This window comes from Arachis ipaensis, chromosome B10, assembly GCF_059453495.1.
Source record: "Arachis ipaensis isolate K30076 ecotype BB chromosome B10, ASM5945349v1, whole genome shotgun sequence".
In the NCBI taxonomy this organism is placed as follows: domain Eukaryota; kingdom Viridiplantae; phylum Streptophyta; class Magnoliopsida; order Fabales; family Fabaceae; genus Arachis; species Arachis ipaensis.
In genome coordinates this window covers 59,767,665-59,788,674 of record NC_142435.1, presented here as the reverse complement: position 1 = coordinate 59,788,674, position 21,010 = coordinate 59,767,665, and the positions used below count along the sequence as shown (strand labels likewise).

Here is a 21,010-nt window from a genome sequence, read left to right as displayed (position 1 = left end):
CTCAGTCAGGCAGATTCAAATGGTTATGAGGTTTTGATAATTAAAATATAATTAGAACATAAAATAAGATAGAGATACTTATGTAATTCATTGGTGAGAATTTCAGATAACCGTATAGAGGTGTTTTGCTCCTTCTGAATCTCTGCTTTCCTACTGCCTTCATTCAATCATTCATACTCCTTTCTATGGCAAGCTGTATGTTGGGGGATCACCATTGTCAATGGCTACCATCCATCCTCTCAGTGAAAATGGTCCAAATGCACTGTCACTGCACGGCTAATCATCTGTTGGTTCTCACTCATGTTGGAATAGGATCCATTGATCCTTTTGCGTCTGTCACTACGCCCAACACTCGCGAGTTTGAAGCTCGTCACAGTCATCCCATCCCAAATCCTACTCGGAATACCACAGACAAGGTTTAGACTTTCCGAATCTCAAGAATGCTGCCAATTGATTCTAGCTTATACCACGAAGACTCCGATCTTTCAGAATGGAGGCTAAAAGATACTCATTCAAGCTTGTTTTCATGTAGAATGGAAGTGTTTGTCAGGCACACGTTCATAAGTGAGAATGGTGATGAGTGTCACATAATCATCACATTCATCATGTTCTTGGGTGCGAATGAATATCTTAGAATAAGAATAAGCTTGATTTGAATAGAAAAACAATAGTACTTTGCATTAATTCATGAGGAACAGCAGAGCTCCACACCTTAATCTATGGGGTGTAGAAACTCCACCGTTGAAAATACATAAGTGAAAGGTCTAGGCATGGTCGTGAGGCCAGCTTCCTATACGTGTACAATATGATCTATGATAGCATAAAACTGATCAAAGATGGTCTAAGGACTAAACGTCCAAAGATGTAAAATAAGTCTCTAAAAGTAGTTTTTATACTAAACTAGTAGCTTGGGTTACAGAAAATAAGTAACTAAGTGCAGATAGTGCAGAAATCCACTTTCGGGACCCACTTGGTGTGTGCTTGGGCTGAGCATTGAAGCTTTCATGTGTAGAGACTCTTCTTGGAGTTAAACGCCAGCTTTGGTGCCAGTTTGGGCGTTTAACTCCAGCTTGTAACTCAGTTCTGGCGTTTAACGCCAGAATAGGGCAGGAAGTTGGCGTTTAAATGCCAGTTTGCGTCGTCAAAACTCAGGCAAAGTGTGGACTATTATATATTGTTGGAAAGTCCAGGATGTCTACTTTCCAACGCAATTGAGAGCGCACCAATTGGGCTTCTGTAACTCCAGAAAATTCACTTCTAGTGCAGGGAGGTCAGAATCCAACAGCATCTGCAGTCCTTTTTCAGCCTCTGAATTAGATTTTTGCTTAGGTCCCTCAATTTTAGCCAAAAAATATCTGAAATCACAGAAAAATACACAAACTCATAGTAAAGTCCAGAAATGTGAATTTTGCTTGAAAACTAATAAAAATATACTAAAAAGTAGCTAGATCCTACTAAAAACTACCTAAAAATAATGCCAAAAAGCGTATAAATTATCTGCTCATCATATACATATATGACGTTCGAAAAAAATGTGATTCAAAATGAAGAGGCAAAAATCTTACTTGGATTTGTTAAAATTTACTAACTATACAAGAAAAATATTGAATATTGTTGGGTTTAGCATCGGACGTTTGTTGGATTTATCGGTGGATTTACCAACGGATTTGAAATAAATTCGTCGAATAAAAAGATTACCGTCAGATTCAATTTTTTGATGGTAAATTCGCCGACAATAATTAGAAGAAAAAAAAGAAAAATTGGCATCGAGATTACCGTCAAATTTACCAGCAGAAAATACCATGGTAATCTTGCCCAAAATTCAAACCGCAAACCTTCTCCTCCTTCATTTTCGAAATACTCTCTCTAACCTTCTCTCTCTCTCTCTCTCTCTCTCTCTCTCTCTCTCTCTCATCCCAAATCACCTCTGGCAGTCCCTCCTCCAGTGTCAGCCACTACCAACAGCGTATAAAGACTGCATAAACTCGGCTAAGTGCTCCTTGAGACGCGTTGGTCGCTCTATCGTTGCCATTTTCGTCGCTCTCACTACTGTTACTGCCATCGTTGCTCCCTCAATCACCGACCTGCATCTCTCCTCCCTCTTCCAGGTAGGTTGCCCTCATTCCTCTTCCTATTCCATTCCCGTTTTTACTTCATTTTAAATAAAAAGAACCCTAACCCCTTTTTGAATCCGTAACCCTATCTCCTCCTTCTTCAGTGACCGTGGTCCGTGGTTTAGACGTTCTCGCCGCCTCGCATTCTCGTTGTTAGTCATACTTAGTTCTTGACATGTCCCGATCCTCTGCTTTCTTTTCTCATGATTCCTCTATCGCTATATTCTTGGTTATACTTCTACAGTGTCGGTGAGTTCACTAACTTCACTTTTCACTAAGTTTTCTTCAGTATTTATTTCATAAATTTTTTATACTGAATTCTTTTAGTTTTTTAATTTTAAATTGTGATGTAGATTTAGATCATTTATTTAATTTGATGTAATTAGTTATTATTGACTTGCATCTCACTCTTTCGTTAATTGGATTATCTTAATAACAAAAATGGATTCAAACAATTAGAAGAAAGCTGTGAAATAAAATATGAAAGTCAAATTATGTAATTTGATATCAGTTCAGGTGAGAATATTGGCTGAGTTAATTGTTCTGATTTCTGCAAGTGTAAGATCCTCAACTGTATTGTTCTGATGTTTGTTCTGGTGTTATTTGAGTTAATTATTTTTTGAGTTAATTAGTTGATTGTTATTAATTATTTGTATTAATTTTAATTTATTTATTTTCTGAATTGATTATTGACTTATTGTTTATTATTGTTAATTTTCTAAGTTTATTATTATCTGAATTAATTATTTTTTGAGTTAATTAGTTTATTATTATTAATTGTCTTATCTTAACTTGTTTATTTTTTGAGTTAATTATTGACTTATTATTTATTGTTAATTTTCTAAATTTATTATTATCTGAGTTAATTATTTTTTGAGTTAATTAGTTGATTGTTGTTAACTTTCTGAATTAATCTTAACTTGTTTATTTTTTGAGTTAATTACTGACTTATCGTTTATTATTGTTACTTTTCTAAGTTTTACTATTATCTAAGTTAATTGGTTTCTGAGTTAATTAATTGATTATTGTTAGTTGTCTGAGTTAAACTTAACTTGTTTATTTTCTGAGTTAATTATTGACTTAATATTTATTATGGTTAATTTTCTAAGTTTATTATTATCTGAGTTAATTATTTTTTAGGTTAATTAATTGATTGTTGTTAATTGTCTGAGTTAATCTTAACTTGTTTATTTTCTAAGTTAATTATTGACTTATTGTTTATTGTTGCTAATTTTCTAAGTTTATTATTCTCTAAGTTAATTATTTTCTGAGTTAATTAGTGTTGTATTTTCTGATTTATTAGTTTGAAAATTATTGAATTTAAATATTTAAAATTATACATTAATTTTTAAACAAATTTTTAAAATATTTAAATTCTAGAATTTATTGTCGGATTTACTGTCAGTTAAATCTGTCAGTAGTTATTAATTTAGTTATTAATTAGTAATATATTACCGTCAGATTTATCGAAAAAAATCCGTCGGTAAAAATTATCAAAAAATTTTTCGTTAGTAATTAGTGGCGGATGAAAAAATCCGTCGAGGCTTATACCTCATATTTATTCCGACGATAAACATTATCAGCGAATTTTTTTGGTAAATTTGCAGGTAAATCCAACGGTATTTGATGAATTTTCTGTAGTGTAAGTAACGCACTTGAAGATGGCAACAGAGAATAAATCTTCCTCTGCTGACTCAAAAAAAAGAAAAAAGACATTCAAGAAAATCTTAGAAAAATACATCGAAGAGAAAGAAAGAGTTTTTGGGAGTTTTGAGTAAAATGAGTAGTGAAAGTTAAAGTGGAGTTATTTAATTGAATGGCAATGTATCATTGATTGATGAAGAGAGAAGTTACAATTAAAACTTGATAGTTCGCAAACCAAGGAAAGTTATAACTTCTCAAGAAAAATTAAAAGGTTTTCTTAAAAAATTTTTGGCGCTTAAAATCCAATGAGTAAAAAAAATTTTGGGCTTGGTCCATTAACTTGGGTATTCTTGACAAAGTCGTTTAGTCAATAAATCCGAGTTGGGACATTATTCTAGATAAGAATGGCATATCAAGAATACAAACAAATGAGAAAACTACGTTACTAGCTAACAGCTAAGTCATTAAGTCTACTAAAGTCATTAACTCACAAAGCTATCAAATCATGGCATTAAAAATATATATTAAAGACAATAAATTACTAATAATAGTTACATCAGAAAAATATAATAAAGAAAAAAGAAAAACTCAGTAGATATACATTATTCACCACTACCACCTAAAATACTACTGACTTAAGCATCAAAATTTTTTGTAGCTTGTTATCCCGATTTGATTTCAAATGTGGTCAGATTACGATCTCTGAATCTTTCTAGCTCTTAACCTCGCCCAAAGGTACGAATATCTATAGATAGAGATAAGTGATAATGAAGATGAAATTACCTAGAAGTTGGAGAAAAATGACCACTATTCTGTTTCTTCAGGCACCGAGTTGGGTCTCAATTTTATCATCCCCATTAGATCAGCTTCCAGAAATCTACAACAACAAAAAAAATCTGAAAAGCAACATGTAAGCTACCATACTGACAAAGGTAAAAATGTTTGTCTGAAAAGCTCTCCATGGTAGTTTGTCGGTCAGAAAAAAATTCAAGAAATAATTTTTATCTATCAAATATTTCTGTTTAAACTGTCATCAACTAGAGAAATTTATCTTTCATTCTTTTCTATTATGCTCCATAGCTCAACTTTTTTGGTATGAAATCAGTTTCAAAAATTGGATTTATTAATTCTCCTAAATCAATTTTGGAAATGGTGGTCTTGGCTCTTGAAAAAATTAAAGATGAAAGTCGGCTGAAAGGAAAAGACTGCACTTGCATCAATATTACTGATGATATGGAAGATTTGAAGAGCAAAAAATGCTAAGATTTTAGCTTCGAGAACATCATCATCTCACCTTAGCATGTAGTGATGAAGGCTAAGGCCATGATAGTTTTAAAGACATCTCACTTCATAATTTATTTCTTTCTTTTTCTTAATGTTATTTCCTAAGACATTTGAGTATATTCCCTTTTTTTCTATGGCTAGTCCATCTTAGACATGTAATACGTTTATTGAACTAAATGAATTGCTCCTTTTTGAAAAAAAAAAACATTCAATAAATTGTTATTATCATTCAAATCTTTCTTTTAATGAGTATAATTTATTACTATTAGTATCAGTGGTTGAAAAAGTAAAAACAAAATTAAAGCATAAAAGATAAAGGATATGTCTGTGTTAAAAAAACTAAAAGAAAATCATAACTAATTGAAAATAAAATGAACGTATAATTTGGCCAAAAATAAATATTTACTTAAAATTGTGACCATAAATTCTTTTAAGTTACTCTTTTAAAAAATTGTGATCATAAATTCTTTTAGGTCACTTCTAAAATCGTGACCATAGAATCATTTAGATCACTCCTTAAAACTGTGACCATAGACTTTTTTAGGTCATCATTTTTTGAAAAGTCGTGATTATAAACTTTTTTAAGTCATCCTCCAAAATCGTGACCATAGACCCCTTTAGATCACCTCCTAAAATCATGACCATAGACCCTTTTAGATCACCTTTTTTTAAAAAATTATGACCATAGACTCCTTTAAATTACTCCTAAAATCGTGATCATAGGTCTTTTTAGACTACTCTTTTTTATAAAACCATGACTATAGGTACTTTATGGTCATTCTTTTTTAAAAGACTGTGACTATAACTTTTTTTTTGTTACAGTAAAAAACTGTGACTATAAACTCTCTATAGTCATAATTTTTTACTGTGACAAAAAAATCGTGGTCATAAATCTAAAATATTATAATGAAAAATTTGTATTTAAATTTTATTTAAAATAGGTGTATAAATATAGATATAAAATAATTTTTAAATTGAATCATGTATATAAAATAACTAAGATGAGAATAAAAAAGTAATTTTTTTTAATAAAATTAGATAAAATTATGAATTACATATAAGTTTCAAATAATCTAAAACATAAGCATCTTTGTCTAAGTCTTTTACGGGAAAGATAAACTAGATCTTATTAGGGAGTTGTTTTCCTACCAATAATCCACCATTAATATTGTTAAATTTCCAAACTATGTAACCTATTTTGTGGTACCATTGCAAGCAAAACACTTGCACTTGTACGTTTAACACAACAAATATTTAAATAAACTTGAATAATCTATCTGCATAAAAAATATTTAAATACGAGTCGATTTTGATTAAGAAAATATTGAAAAGAAATTTAAAAGATAGGTAAAATGAAAAATTCCCGTTTACTAAGAAATTTAAATATCATGTAATTATTCTATATCTGATTTTATTTAGATTAAAAAAAATAAAAAGAGTGAATAGTCTTGTAAGATCTAAATACTAAAAGTGAGAAGTATTGTGGAGAAGAAAGAGAATTACTGAATAATAGAGCGTCGGAATACGTTAGGTGAAAGTGCGTCCTCCGCAAATGATCTCTAAAAACTATCTTTTCGGAATATGAGTGGTGGAAGATAGTTTTATTGTCTTAGCATAAGGGATGACAATAGGTAGGATAAAGTAGGGGTTTGAACTCAACTCTAATTCTATTCACAAGTTGAACTTGTTACTAAAACTCAATTCTACCCTACTTACGGATTGAGAACAACTCAATTCTAATTCTATTCATCGCAGTTAATCTGTGGACTGTGGGTATCCAACCCTACTCGCTGATTTTCACAAATAATAATATTATTATATAACCTAATAGCATGTAAATTAAAAATTTAATACAAACAACACAATCATCCTACAAATAACATAATTATCCTATAAATAACATAACTATTAAATATTTAAATCTACAAAAAAATTTTTGTTTAATTAATAACACAAATACAAATAAAATGTGATATAATGTTGTATTTGTATATCACTAAAATAGAATTAATTTTTATATAAATAAAAGTGTTAAATTATTAATTGATAATTTTAGTTCAATAATAAAAATATTTTATATTAAGTGAGAGATCTTAATTTAACACTCACCCACCCAATTAGTTCTGCACTCAACTCTACTTGCAGCGAATCAAATTAACAATTCTAGTCAACTGAGTTGGGTAGGATTAGAAACCGGGTGAATTTTGCCAATGGGTTGGGTAGCAAGTGTTAAAGAGTTGAACAATTCATGTGTAGAGGCTGATTGCGGACCATATGGGTGATTAAGGGAATATCTTTCGTTTTTTGGTCATGAGTTATTAAGGGAATATCCTTTGTTTCCCTTTGTGGTTTGGGTTTCGGCCCAAACAAAGCCCAAAAATGTAATCAGTCTAAAAAAGAGTGATAGTAAAAGAAATAGAAGATGTGGCAAGAAAAGACTTAATAGTTAAAAGTAGACAAATGACAGCACCAACTCACCAAGCCAAGCTTAGATCATGCCCCTTTAACAGTTTAACGGCCCATAGTAATTTCCTGGAAACTGACGCAGTAATGTAGTAAATACAACTTCTTACAAAGTAAATGGGTCCAATGTCAATTGTCAAACACAATTACACAAATTTTCGCCCTAGATTCTTCATTCTTCCGCTTACGTTTTTTTTCCTTAAATCCTTATCTACTGTTTTTCCTCATCCCACTGATCTCATAGCGGGTCCCACACACCCCCTTATCCAACGGGTCAGATTTCATCGAAGGATTGTGTTAGGGTTTACCCAAACCCGCCACCATCATCATCCACCACCCAACCCCAACCCACACTATATACTCTCTTTACTGCTCCATTTCTCACTCCTCTTTTTTCCTCTTCGGTACTCTCTTCCTGTGCTCTCTCTATTTCACTTTTTATTATTACACCATTTTTTTTCTTTCTCACGCGCCGCCGCGCTTCTTACCGGCGGCCACCACTTATCCTTTTTTCGCATCTACCTCCATATCTCTCCCTTCCCTCTCCTCGCTTTTCTCCATAAAAAAAAAAAAAAACAAAAAATAGAAAAATTTTAGAAAAAAACCTAAAATTTGTCCGAAGGCTGTGGTTATTGTTCTTCAAATCTACCGTTTAGCTCAGTCTAGCTAGGGTTTATTTTTCTGTTCTTCCTTAGGGTTTTATTGTTCTGAATAACAAGAGGAGGGGGAAGAGAAAAAGAAAAAAAAAAAAGAAAAAAAGAAAATTTGGGTGAAAAAAGAAACCAGGAGTTAAGTTATTTTCTTCTTCTTCTTCTTCTTCTGCTGCTGTTGTGTTGTTGAAGTAATAATTGTTGCTGTTGTTGTAGTAGCTGTTGTTGTTGTTGTTGATTGAGATGGCTCAGGTTCAAGTTCAGCCTCAGAATGCGATGGCGGGTCCCAACGGAGGAGCAGCTGGTGGTGCTGGTGGAAACCAGTTCGTGACGACGTCGCTTTACGTTGGGGATCTGGACCCGACCGTGACTGAGTCGCAGTTATATGACCTATTCAACCAATTGGGTCAGGTTGTGTCCGTTAGGGTTTGCACCGACCTCACTAGCCGCAGATCGCTCGGTTACGGTTATGTCAATTACAGCAACCCGCAAGATGGTTAGTTAGTTATTTTTTTTATTTTTACTTCTATTTATTTTATTTTACTTATTTTGTGTTTCGTTATTCCGCTCTTTGCTGTGTTTTCTGCTTTTGATGAGTAGTTAAATTTAAAATGTGTCGGGTTCTCTGGTTGAGAAATGGATTTGTGTATAAGGTTGCTGCTTGTTTATTAATGAGTTAGTTCAGGACTTGGGTTAACATATGTTTGCATTTTTTGGGTGCTAATTTATTGTTCGAGTTTGTGGTGGACTCATGGATGTGTTCATGTCAGTTCATGGGCGAGAGATTCTTGCTAGGCTTCTAATTTTTTGTATGCCGCCTTGCTCTGGTGAAACCTAGAGTAGCTTGATATAATTGAAAGCTCCGGAAGATTTACTGGCTTATTTACATTGGTTAGCTGGTTATATTATGTTCTAAATTTCTTTTAATGCAACAGTGGACTTTGTTGAGCAGTTGTAATTATCTATCGTTTTATGATTTATTGTTGCATAAAGACTAGGATATTTTGTTTATGAAGTACTTTATTATAACAAGGATTTGGCTAAAAACAAATGGAAATTTTTTATATAATCAATGCAGTGAAAATATAAAATATTTATCTTTTCAAACATTTTCAATGAGGCATGGAAAAGAAGTTTGAATGCCATGTTAAAAATTAAGCATTGTGCAGCAAATTGTTGACTATTGATTATTTAGAGGGTTATTGGGTGTACTCTATTTCCTAGGGTTTTTTCCCCTTCCCTGTAATCCGCCTTATCAGTGTATAAAACATGCACTGCTGGATCATTTAGTATTAACATTGGCCTTTTTCGTGTATTTGGAAGACTTAGCTGTTGTAGTTCCAAAAGTAACTGTGGTGTAAATCTAATGATAATTTCAACTCTAGATCAATGTTGAAGAGATCATGGGGCTACTTGATCACTAATGTCTCAAATACATCATACCAGAAAAGGTCCTTGGTTTTGGACTTTCAGAAAATTTAGAGTACTTTTTTACTTTTCTGTCGATTTTGTACAAAGTACAACTATTAGTTTCCACATTTGTCATCGAAAGCATGGTGGAGGAAATAATTGCTAGAATATATTCCAATGCGATTTGTGCTCTTTAATATATTACTTGTTTGGTTACTGTCCATGCCCATTCTGCGATGGGAATAGTTTCATGAATTATAACCATATTTTGAAACTTGATTTGATGTGGTTATCCTTCTCGTTTAATTAGTTTGTCGTTGGTCTGATATTCTTTTGTGTTTTCATGATCTTCTCTGCCCAAGTATTACTATGTGTTATTATTGATGTTGTGATGAACCATAAGTTATTTGCTCTTTTATCATCTGATTCAGTGTTCTTGCCGTTCATAAGATTTGCTACCTGTGTACAGCTGCCAGAGCACTGGATGTTCTGAACTTCACTCCTCTGAATAACAAGCCTATCCGCATTATGTATTCACATCGTGATCCCAGTATTCGTAAAAGTGGTGCTGGAAACATATTTATCAAGGTATGCTCGTCTTTTTTCACATTGCTTCGTACTAAGAAGCTTTAATTTTGCATGTCTAGGTGATCCTGACTCCATTTCTTTCTTTTGTGTGGATTATTGCAGAATTTGGACAAGGCAATTGACCACAAGGCATTGCATGATACATTTTCTTCCTTTGGGAATATCCTTTCTTGCAAGGTTGCTACAGACTCATCTGGTCAGTCAAAAGGGTATGGGTTTGTGCAATTCGATAGCGAAGAAGCTGCTCAGAAAGCCATAGAAAAGCTGAATGGCATGCTGTTGAACGATAAGCAAGTGTATGTGGGACCCTTCCTTCGCAAGCAAGAGAGAGAAAGTGCCACTGACAAGGCAAAATTTAACAATGTGTTTGTGAAGAACCTATCTGAGTCAACCACGGATGATGATTTGAACAAGGTTTTTGGTGAATTTGGGACCATTACCAGTGCTGTTGTGATGAGGGATGGTGATGGAAAGTCCAAGTGCTTTGGATTTGTTAACTTTGAGAATCCTGAAGATGCTGCTAGGGCTGTTGAAGCACTTAATGGCAAAAAATTTGATGACAAAGAATGGTATGTTGGAAAAGCACAAAAGAAATCTGAAAGGGAGCATGAGTTAAAACAAAAATTTGAGCAGAGCATGAAAGAAGCTGCTGACAAATACCAAGGGGCAAACTTGTACATCAAAAACTTAGATGATACCATTGGAGATGATAAACTTAAGGAGCTGTTCTCCCCATTTGGCACTATTACCTCTTGCAAGGTATGTAGTATATTTGGCGTCACGCTATATGTTTGCTAGCAACACAATCTCTATACATTATTTCCTTTTTTAATTGAAAGGTTATGAGGGACCCTAATGGAATCAGTCGAGGATCAGGGTTTGTTGCATTCTCAACTCCTGAGGAGGCCTCTAGAGCTGTAAGTCATTTGCTAATTTTTTGTTGGAAATAATTGGTAATTTTTCTAGGCTGATTATGTTTTCTTCCCCTTAGTTTTATAATATTTTTTCTATTGATTTCTATTATTATTTTGATTCCTGTTTTGTAGCTCTTGGAGATGAATGGCAAAATGGTGGTAAGCAAACCCCTCTATGTGACTCTTGCCCAGCGGAAGGAAGATAGAAGAGCTAGATTGCAGGTATCTCTTGTTATAAACATTGAGCACTTTTTAACTTAGACCATTGTAGTTGCAATTGTGTAGTACCAATGCAGAGAAAAATCTCTCGCCATTCCCTCCTAGTAAAAAATATTAATGATCTACACAAGCCATCTTTGGTCACTTTATCATTACTTGTATACATGTTTGTATGCTTAGACTAGATTTTCATAGTAAAATACCTGGTTATTTTGTTATTTGAGGTTGGTAACATTAGCTGTAGTGATGATGTCTCTTGCCTTGTCACCATTCTATAAGGATTAGTTTTGTGACTATGAAGATGTTTATAACTCAAATAAATATACAGGCTCAGTTTGCTCAAATGCGGCCCATTGCGATGGGACCCACTGTTGGTCCTCGGGTGCCAATGTATCCCCCTGGTGGTCCAGGTATTGGTCAACAAATATTTTATGGTCAAGGCCCTCCTGCTATCATTCCTTCCCAGGTAATCCCTTCTTTCTACTTTGTTTCTGGACTTGAACCAGGTGGTGATCTTGAATGGAGCTCAATATTGTTCCTGTTTCTCCTTTATTTGGATAATAATTTCCTTATTCTTCTCGTCTCTTGGCTTTTGCTAGCCTGGGTTTGGTTATCAACAACAACTTGTGCCTGGTATGAGGCCTGGCGGGGCTCCTGTTCCAAATTTCTTTGTGCCAATGGTTCAGCAAGGACAGCAAGGGCAGCGTCCTGGTGGAAGACGTGCAGGTGGAGTCCAGCAGTCCCAGCATCCAGTTCCAATGATGTCACCTCAGGTCGCTTGAATTCTATCTCAATTCATTTTTTTGCATATCATCTATATCCTATTTGGTACACTGACCTGGTTATTTTGGGGTTGGCAGATGCTTCCTAGGGGACGTATGTATCGTTATCCACCCGCTGGTAGGGTTCCTGATGTTCCCATGCCTGGTGTTGCTGGAGGCATGTTTTCTGTTCCGTATGATGTGGCCGGGATGCCTATGCGTGATGCAACAATCTCCCAGCAAATTCCTATTGGGGCTTTGGCTACTGCATTGGCAAATGCTTCTCCAGAGCAGCAGAGAACGGTAGGTATTCTATCCCCACTCATTTTTAGAATGATCGTTGTTTATATTCTCCTGTGTGATCAGATGAATTCCTGGTCTGTTGCTTGTTAGTTTTTATAACTGACTGACTGGTTTTATATTTGTAGATGCTGGGTGAAAATCTCTACCCTCTGGTGGAACAGTTGGAGCCTGATAATGCTGCCAAGGTGACTGGAATGCTTCTGGAGATGGACCAGACTGAGGTTCTGCACTTGCTTGAGTCACCCGAAGCCCTGAAGGCAAAGGTGGCCGAGGCAATGGACGTCTTAAGGAATGTTGCACAGCAGCAGCAGACTGGCGGTGCTGCTGACCAGCTTGCTTCATTATCACTCAATGACAACCTTGTTTCTTAAGATTTATATGTTGGGGTTTACATTCCTAGTGATGATGGATCTCTATTGTCGGCGCTTGCTTGATACAGTTTTCAGGTTGAGTTTGTTTCACTAGATTAGATACTTTTGGTTTGTTCTGGACCTCCTCCTTTTGGTTTTACGCTTATTTAAATTATGCCTGGTACAAGGAATTATTTAATTTCATGTTTCTAGTTCGGTTGCAAGAGGTTTTTTTCTGGGAGGTTAGATTATGCATTATCTGTGATTTGCTATGCCAAGTTTTGATTGGGTTGGGCATGATTGGGAGGTTGAGTCATCCTTGTTTCTTTTGGTGTCTAAAAAAAAAGGGAAAACTAAAACAAACTCCTAGCCTAAATCAGAACTGAAGATTTGTTGGAGAATAACACTAGGCTTTGACCAAATCACATTAAAATTACTTCTTGTTTCATATCTAGTCATTCAATTCATTGCTTTATTTGCTTTTCTAGCTATTCAATCAACTTGAAAGTATTAAGATCCTGACAAAAGTTTTGTAAACTAAATCAGCAATTTCGAGATGTACCTATGCTTCACACACAATGACTTTTAAATCGCAATCTCAGGATAAGACAAGTCCTCTTCAGACCATGAGAAGTACCAGAATAGTCATGAGTTTCTAATAATACATGAGAAGTACCAGAGTAGTCACGAGTTTCTAATAATACAACTAAAATTAGCCAAATTTAAATCAGGAAATAAACTTACATCATAATTAACTTTAAAGGTGTTACCTACAGAAGGTTTTCAACACCATCGATCTTGAAATGAAAGAATATCGATGCATATAAAGTTTCATCGATCTTGAAATGAAAGATCATCGATCTTGAAATGAAAGAATATCGGTGCATATAAAGTTTCTGGTCTATGGCAGTGCTTTTGATAAGGGCAACTACCTTGTGATTCATCCAATGATTCCTAACACTGAAAACATCATTACACCTATGTCTCCGCAACCACCACATTTTGGCCCCAAAAAGAACCTTATTATTAGGCATGACCTTTCTAAACCACATCTCAATGGAAGTGTCTTCAAACGAGTTAATAAAGTGAGTGTCTAACATTTGGCTTCTTGGATTTAACACAGTCCCGCAAGCAATGTTCGACTGTCTTCAGAGCCGAATTGCATCTCTGGCACAAATCTGAAATAGTTAGATGCTTCCTAAAATGGAAAGCCTCCATCAGGAGAGCGTTATGAAACACAAGCCACATAGTGAATTTGATCTTCTCCGAAAGATTTAAATGCCACAGCCAGCTCCAATCACTATTACCATTCCAATCCACTTTATGCTTCAACAACCAACTGTAACCCTCTCTTGCACTATACCTTTTTGTCCTTGCAACCACTAACTCCACCCCGTATCTAGATCCGCCGATTTTGGGTAAGTAAGGCCGGAAATGAATTGCTTAACTGCAAGAGGAATTTTCGTAGCAAGCGTATCCACCATCCAAGATCCATCACGTTACAAATCAGCCACTACAAATTCCGACTTAGATATGTGAACATAGGGAACAAGATCACAAAGTCTTCCAAACGTAGTTCACTCATCATACCACACGAATTGCTGCACATTCCCTACATTGCACCTAAACCCATCCTTAAGAGCTTCATATGTTTTGAGAATTTTTTTTCAAATGGTCGACGCATTCTGTCCATGACCACCACCAAAACAATTTGAATTCTAGATGTATTTTTGCATCACAATCTATACCACAGTTTGTTTTTATTATTGAAGTAATCCCAAACCAACTTGCCAAGAAGTGCCAGATTAGCACGGTATGTATCTCGTACACCCAAGCCACCTGCCTTTTTGAGAGTAATAGCTACTTCCCAATTAACCAAAGACAACCCTCTCCCATTATTCTAGCCTTTCCATAAGAACTGTTGCATCGGTGAATCAATCTTTTCACATGCATACTTTGAAAGTAGAGTAACCTGCATGTTGTAGACTGAAATACAAGTCATTACCGACTTAACCAAACAAAGTCTTCCTACCTTATTCAGCAGATACCACTTCCAACTATCAAGCTTATTCTAAATCATCTCAATGACTTCTTGAGCCATCTTTCTAGAAGACCTTTTATGCCCAATATTAACCATAGGTACCGTCCCAAGTCCTGGCAAAAACGAATACGAGGGACTCCCGAGAGCATCTCTTTCCTTCTCACAGACACATTCTTTGAACATTGAGCCCTAGACTTACTAAGATTCACTCGCAGGTCTGATGATTTGGAAAATAAGTTCATGCACTGCATAACATCCTCTACCTAAGCTTTCGTAGCTTTAAAGAACAACAGTAGATCATCAAAAAATATCAAGTGGGATATATTTGGGTGATATCTAGAAACCGACACCGGTATCCATGAGCCCTACGAAACCCGATGGGCAATAAAACAAGCAAGACACTCCATACAAAGCACAAAGAGATAAGGGGACATGGGATCCCCTTGTCTCAAACCCCTCTGGGGATTAAAGCTCTAAAATTTCTCGATGTTCCACAAAACAGACAAAGAAGATGATGTCACACAAGCCATAATAAGATGAATAGTAGCCCTCGAAAAGCCAAACCAAACCAAAATAGCTTCAAGAAATCTCCAGTCCACCCTGTCATACCCTTCTCCAAGTCAATCTTAAAGATCATGGTCCCTTTCCTAGACTTAGTGTTCTTCATGAAACTCATAATATCCTCCACAATGATAATGTTCTCTGTAGTACCTCTTCCTGGGATAAAACCATCGTGAAGCGGGCCAATGAACTTTGACAGAAAGGGTCTAACCCTGTTCATCAGCACTTTTGTAATGATTTTATAAAGAACATTACATAAACTTATAGGGCGAATGTCTCTTAAAGAAGTAGGAGCTTTAACTTTAGAAATCAGAACAATGCAGGTCTTGAAAATAGCAGCATTTAGAATCTCTCCCTCAAAGGCTCTCTTGACTAACTGATGCGTGAGCATCTTTCCTATCTTTTCCTAGTGAATTTGCATCTAAATTGTTGAATTTAATAAAGAATTAATTATCTTTTAGCCAATATGGATGCTACTTTGAGTCTTTTGCAATTTTGTTTATTTTAGGTAGCATTCGGCTGGATTTGATGGAGTTTCTGCAGCAAAAGAAGCAAAGGAGATGGCAGCGAGGAGCGACGCGCACGCGTGACTGACGCGTGCGCGTGATCTGGAAGTATCCATGGCGACGCGTACGCGTGACTGACGCGTACGCGTGACTCGCAAAAAGGACCATCGACGCGTACGCGTGACTGACGCGTACGCGTGACATGCGCCACGTGCAGAAAACACAGAAAAATGTTGGGAGCGATTTTCTGGGCTATTTTGACCCAGTTTTCAGCCCAGAAAACACATATTAGAAGTTGCAGAATGGACGAAACAAGTGGTCTCCATCCATCCATTGAAGACTTGATTATTTAAATTAATTTGAATTTAAATTCAAATTTGAATTCTAAGAAAATATATTATTTTAATTTTAAAAATTAGATTTTAAATTTATTAAAATTAGTTATAAAAGGGAGAAACTTTCCTTCCTTGAGAGAGGTCCTGGGGAGGATCCCATTCCATCCCAATTTACAATCTGTATTTTCTCTGAACCATGAGCAACTAAACCTCGACTATTAAGGTTAGGAGCTCTGTCTATTTCTATGATTAATTTTATTACTTTTTCTCTTTTAATTCATGTATGGATTTATAATTTAAGGATTGTTTTCACTCTTTATCTTATGAATTTAGGTGGAACGGAAGTATGGCCTTCTTTCTATTTGAGTTCTTGTATAACTTGGAAAAGCTCTTTACTTACACAACAGCTTGAAAACATATTCTCCTAAATTTGAATTATCTGGATTTAACGAGATACGTGACATATAATCCTTTTATTTTTGGGTAATTAGAGTTTTTGTGTCATATAAACTGGAATTTGATCATGTAGCTTTTAATTGGAATTAATTGACCAAGGAATTGGCAGTTAATAAATTTTAGAGGAGACTAGAAAGATCTAAGGAATTAGGGTCTAGTCACATATAGTTTGCCATAAATTAAATCCTACATAATTAAAATAGTTAGTAAGAAAAGTAAATATGGAAAAATAGATAATTCTGAAGCCTTAACTGCTTTCTCCATATTTTATTCCTCACCTATTCACTTGCCTATCTTCAACTTTGAATTTACTTTTTAATGCTATTGAACTTCCAAACACTATTTTCTTTTTGTCTAACTAAGCCTATCAAATACTATTGTTGCTTAATCCATCAATTATCGTGGGATCGACCCTTACTCACGTAAGGTATTACTTGGTTCAACCCGATGCACTTGCCGGTTAGTTTGTGGTTAGAAATTCCGCACCAAGTTTTTGGCGCCGTTGCCGGGGATTGACTGTGATTAACAACTATTAGTTGTTTGATTGTTTAGATTAGGCGTTTTAATTTTAATTTTATTTAAATATTATTTTATTATTTTTCAAGAAAAAAGAAAAAATTTTAAAAAAATTTTCCTTGTTTTTTTTTTCGTTAGCAAACCCCCTGCCCCCGTTTTATATACTTTTTTTTTACTTCCGTTTAAAAATTTTTTTATAAATCTCGTCGATTTTTTATTTTATTTTATTTCTCATTTCATTTTCATTTTTTTTCTTCGTTTTACTTTGTTTATTTTTTTGGTTATTTTTTTAACTTTTTATATTCTATTAGTTTTATTTTATTTTTATCTTAAGTTTGGTGTTTCCTAGTTAGTTTTATTTTAATTTTTAGAATTATGTTCTTTCCTCTTTACTTTCCTGTTTATCACATGGTGCGTTTAATTTTTTTTGATATTTTGTGCTAAGGAAAAATAATGTAAAGAGATCATATGGGTTACTACTCACACCCAAGTAGTAATTCATATGATTGTGGATGGAGGAACTACCCGAATTTTGGTTGGCAAAGTCAAAACCAAAGAAACTTCAATGCTCCATGTTCCAACTATCAAGAACCACCATCTCCATATCCATATCAAGAACCATCATCTTTCTACCCATATCAAGAGCCACTATCTCCCTATTCATACCAAGCACCATCCTCTTTTTACACTTATCAAGAACCATCACCTCCTTCTTATTCATCTCAAATACCATCAGATCTTGAGCTTCTCATGAAAGAATTCTTACATGATATAAAGACAAGTGTCAAAAATATAGAGAAGCATGTGCAGTCGATTATCAAACCACAGGAAGAGGAGCAAGAAAATTCCTTTCCAAGAGATATAATACAAGATCCTATAAAAGAAAGTGGGGAAATCAATCAAAAGAGTTCATACTCCAGTGAACTAGAGAACTTTCCATCCTCACACATGGAAGAAGAGGAAGATGCAAAAACAAAGGAGGAAGATGCACCCACAAAGGAGGAAGATGCACAACCTCCCATGCCCTTGGTAAGCAATGAAGAATAGATTGAATTAGAAGACAGCTACCAAGAGGAAGAAGTTGAAATTGAGGAAGCCTGCAAAGAAGTGAAAGAATTCAAAGAAGAACACAAGGGAGTGGAGCTTGCAAGACCTCTCCCAAAGCCATCACCATCCAATACAACATTCAAGTGGGTAAAATTCTTATCTTTAACCTTTACATTCCCACTTGAATATGGGCTACTGGAGACGGATGGTCAACTTAGAGCTTTTTGTGGCATTAAGAGTGAGAGGAAGATAGTTAGTGGTAAGAGTTGTCAAGCAAGGTTCAATATGGTTGCATGCTCCAAATTGAAGTGCAAGGATTGGTGTAGAACTCAATTGAATGGGTCTAGAAGGTTGTTTGGATGTCTCTGTGAGAATTCAGATCAATTGCCACCCGGTGGGAACAATGGTGATCCACAAGAAGATGGGTGTAAAAGCAAGGTTTGGGACCCTGGAATTCATTCTCACAATCAACATTATTGGGGCCTTGTCACTTACTTCAACTTGCTCGAAGGAGTTATGCGCCTAGTTTGGAATCCCGGTGGCCATTGGATTAACACACATTGGTGGAGATTCTTGGATCAGTACAAGCACAAGCCACCATGACAAGGAGCTCACCACATGTCCAACTTAAGGACCTTAACTAAAAGTGCTAGGTGGGAGACAACCCACCGTGGTGTGATCATTCCTTTTCATTCTTAGCTTTATTTTGTTTTATTTTTATTAGTAGTAGTTTTCTTACTTATTTGATTTTTATTAACTTCTTACTAATTTTCTGATCATGCAGCTATTTTATCATAGGAACCGAACACCACAAGCTAAAAAAAAAGGGGGGTGGGGCACACGACGCGCAAGCGTCGCTGACGCGTACGCGTCAGATGGGTGTGCGTGAAAAAAATTTGAACAGAGAGTTGCGCGGGAGTGGCGCAAGAATGATGCCTCTAGCACAAACAAACCCACGCGTACGCGTCTCCCACACGTGCGCGCCATCAACGCGTACGCGTGACCTCGCAATCGGCGTAAAAGGTGTTTGGACAGAGAGTTATGCTGGCTTGGGGCTGGAAGTGTGCTAAAAGCACAAAATGGCCCACGCGTATGCGTCCCTGACGCATGCGCGTCATTTGACCAAACGGCCATCCACGCGTGTGCGTGCATGACGCGAACGCGTCGTATGCCAATATTGGTTCCCTAGCCACGCGAACAGAGAGTTGCGCGTGCGCGCGGCTGGCTTCGCACGAATCGCGCAAAACCCAGGGCACGCGGACACGTGCCTGATGCTGACGCGTCATTAAGGAAGTTCTGCGACCTACGCGTACGCGTGCCGTACGCGTACGCGTCGCCTTCGCCGCCCAGTTTTAATTTTCTTTCTCTCTCTCCCAATCCTAATTCTCTCTTGTTCTTTTATCCTTTTATTTTTCTTTTCTCAAAATATCTGTCTCTTTTTATTTTCAGTTCTTCTTTGCTTGAGGACAAGCAAACATTTAAGTTTGGTGTTGACGCTTCGCTTAAGGATTTTCTGTCTATTCCGATGGCACCAAAAGGGAGGCGAATCATCTTCATTGAGGAGTACAACCTGAAGAATAAAACGACCGCTCAGATAACCAAGGTGGTTGAGTTCCTTTCATTTTTATTCCCTCCCACTTTTATTATGTATGTTTCGGTTTTCTACTATTTTGCTTTGTTTGCTGCATGATCCTTTATTAGTAGATTCATAGGTTCTAGTTTAATTTTTCTGTTAAGTGCTTTAATTCTGAAAGATGTCTCATGTATTGCCCACTAAGCTTGAAATAAAAAAGAAAGAAGAACAGATGTAGTGCATGAGAATTTGAGTTTAATTTTTCGAGTAGTCTCACTTACTTAGATGTGGTGGTATTTTCTGTGATTCTGAATGAATGCTTGAACAGTGCATATTTTTTATAGTGAAGTTTATGAATGTTACAATTGTTGGCTCTTGAAAGAATGATGAAAAAGAGAAATGTTATTGATAATCTGAAAAATCATAAAATTGATTCTTGAAGTAAGAAAAAGCAGTGAAAAACACAAAGCTTGCGAAAAAAAGAAAAAAATAAAATAAAATAAAGAAAAAGAAAAAAAAGAGAGTAGAAAAAGCCAATAACCCTTTAAACTAAAAGGCAAAGGGTAAAAAGGATCTAAGACTTTGAGCATCAATGGATAGGAGGGCCCAAAGGAATAAAATCCTGGCCTAAGCGGCTAAATCAAGCTGTCCCTAACCATGTGCTTGTGGCGTGAAGGTGTCAAGTGAAAAGCTTGAGACTGAGCGGTTAAAGTCGTGATCCAAAGCAAAAAGAGTGTGATTAAGAACTCTGGGCACCTCTAACTGGGAACTCTAGCAAAGCTGAGTCACAATCTGAAAAGGTTCACCCAGTTATGTGTCAGTGGCATTTATGTATCCGATGGTAATACTAGAAAACAAAATGATTAGGGTCACGGCCAAGACTCATAAAGTAGCTGTGTTCAAGAATCAACATGCTGAACTAGGAGAATCAATAACACTATCTGAATTCAGAGTTCCTATGGATGCCAATCATTCTGAACTTCAAATGATAAAGTGAGATGCCAAAACTATTCAGGATTGCAGTTGTAAATCCCACTATAAGAAGAGACATGAGCTTAATCGAACTCTCGTTCTCATGCAAATTCACATCCTAAGCTTATATTAGTTTTGGTTGCTTGAGGACAAGCAACAGTTTAAGTTTGGTGTTGTGATGCGTGAGCATCTTTCCTATCTTTTCCTAGTGAATTTGCATCTAAATTGTTGAATTTAATAAAGAATTAATTATCTTTTAGCCAATATTGATGCTACTTTGAGTCTTTTGCAATTTTGTTTATT

At 35.7% G+C, this 21,010-nt stretch overlaps 1 protein-coding gene across 1 annotated transcript; it reads left to right on the top strand.

Moving 5' to 3' along the window:
• Positions 1-8,351: 8,351 nt before the first annotated feature.
• Positions 8,352-12,924, top strand: LOC107622431 (polyadenylate-binding protein 2). The gene is made up of 9 exons (XM_016324311.3): positions 8,352-8,651; positions 10,035-10,153; positions 10,256-10,912; positions 10,993-11,070; positions 11,200-11,289; positions 11,615-11,752; positions 11,886-12,059; positions 12,147-12,350; positions 12,476-12,924. The coding sequence occupies exons 1-9, from the start codon at positions 8,399-8,401 to the stop codon at positions 12,719-12,721; spliced, it is 1,959 nt and encodes a 652-aa protein (XP_016179797.1). The 5' UTR covers positions 8,352-8,398; the 3' UTR covers positions 12,722-12,924.
• Positions 12,925-21,010: the final 8,086 nt, after the last annotated feature.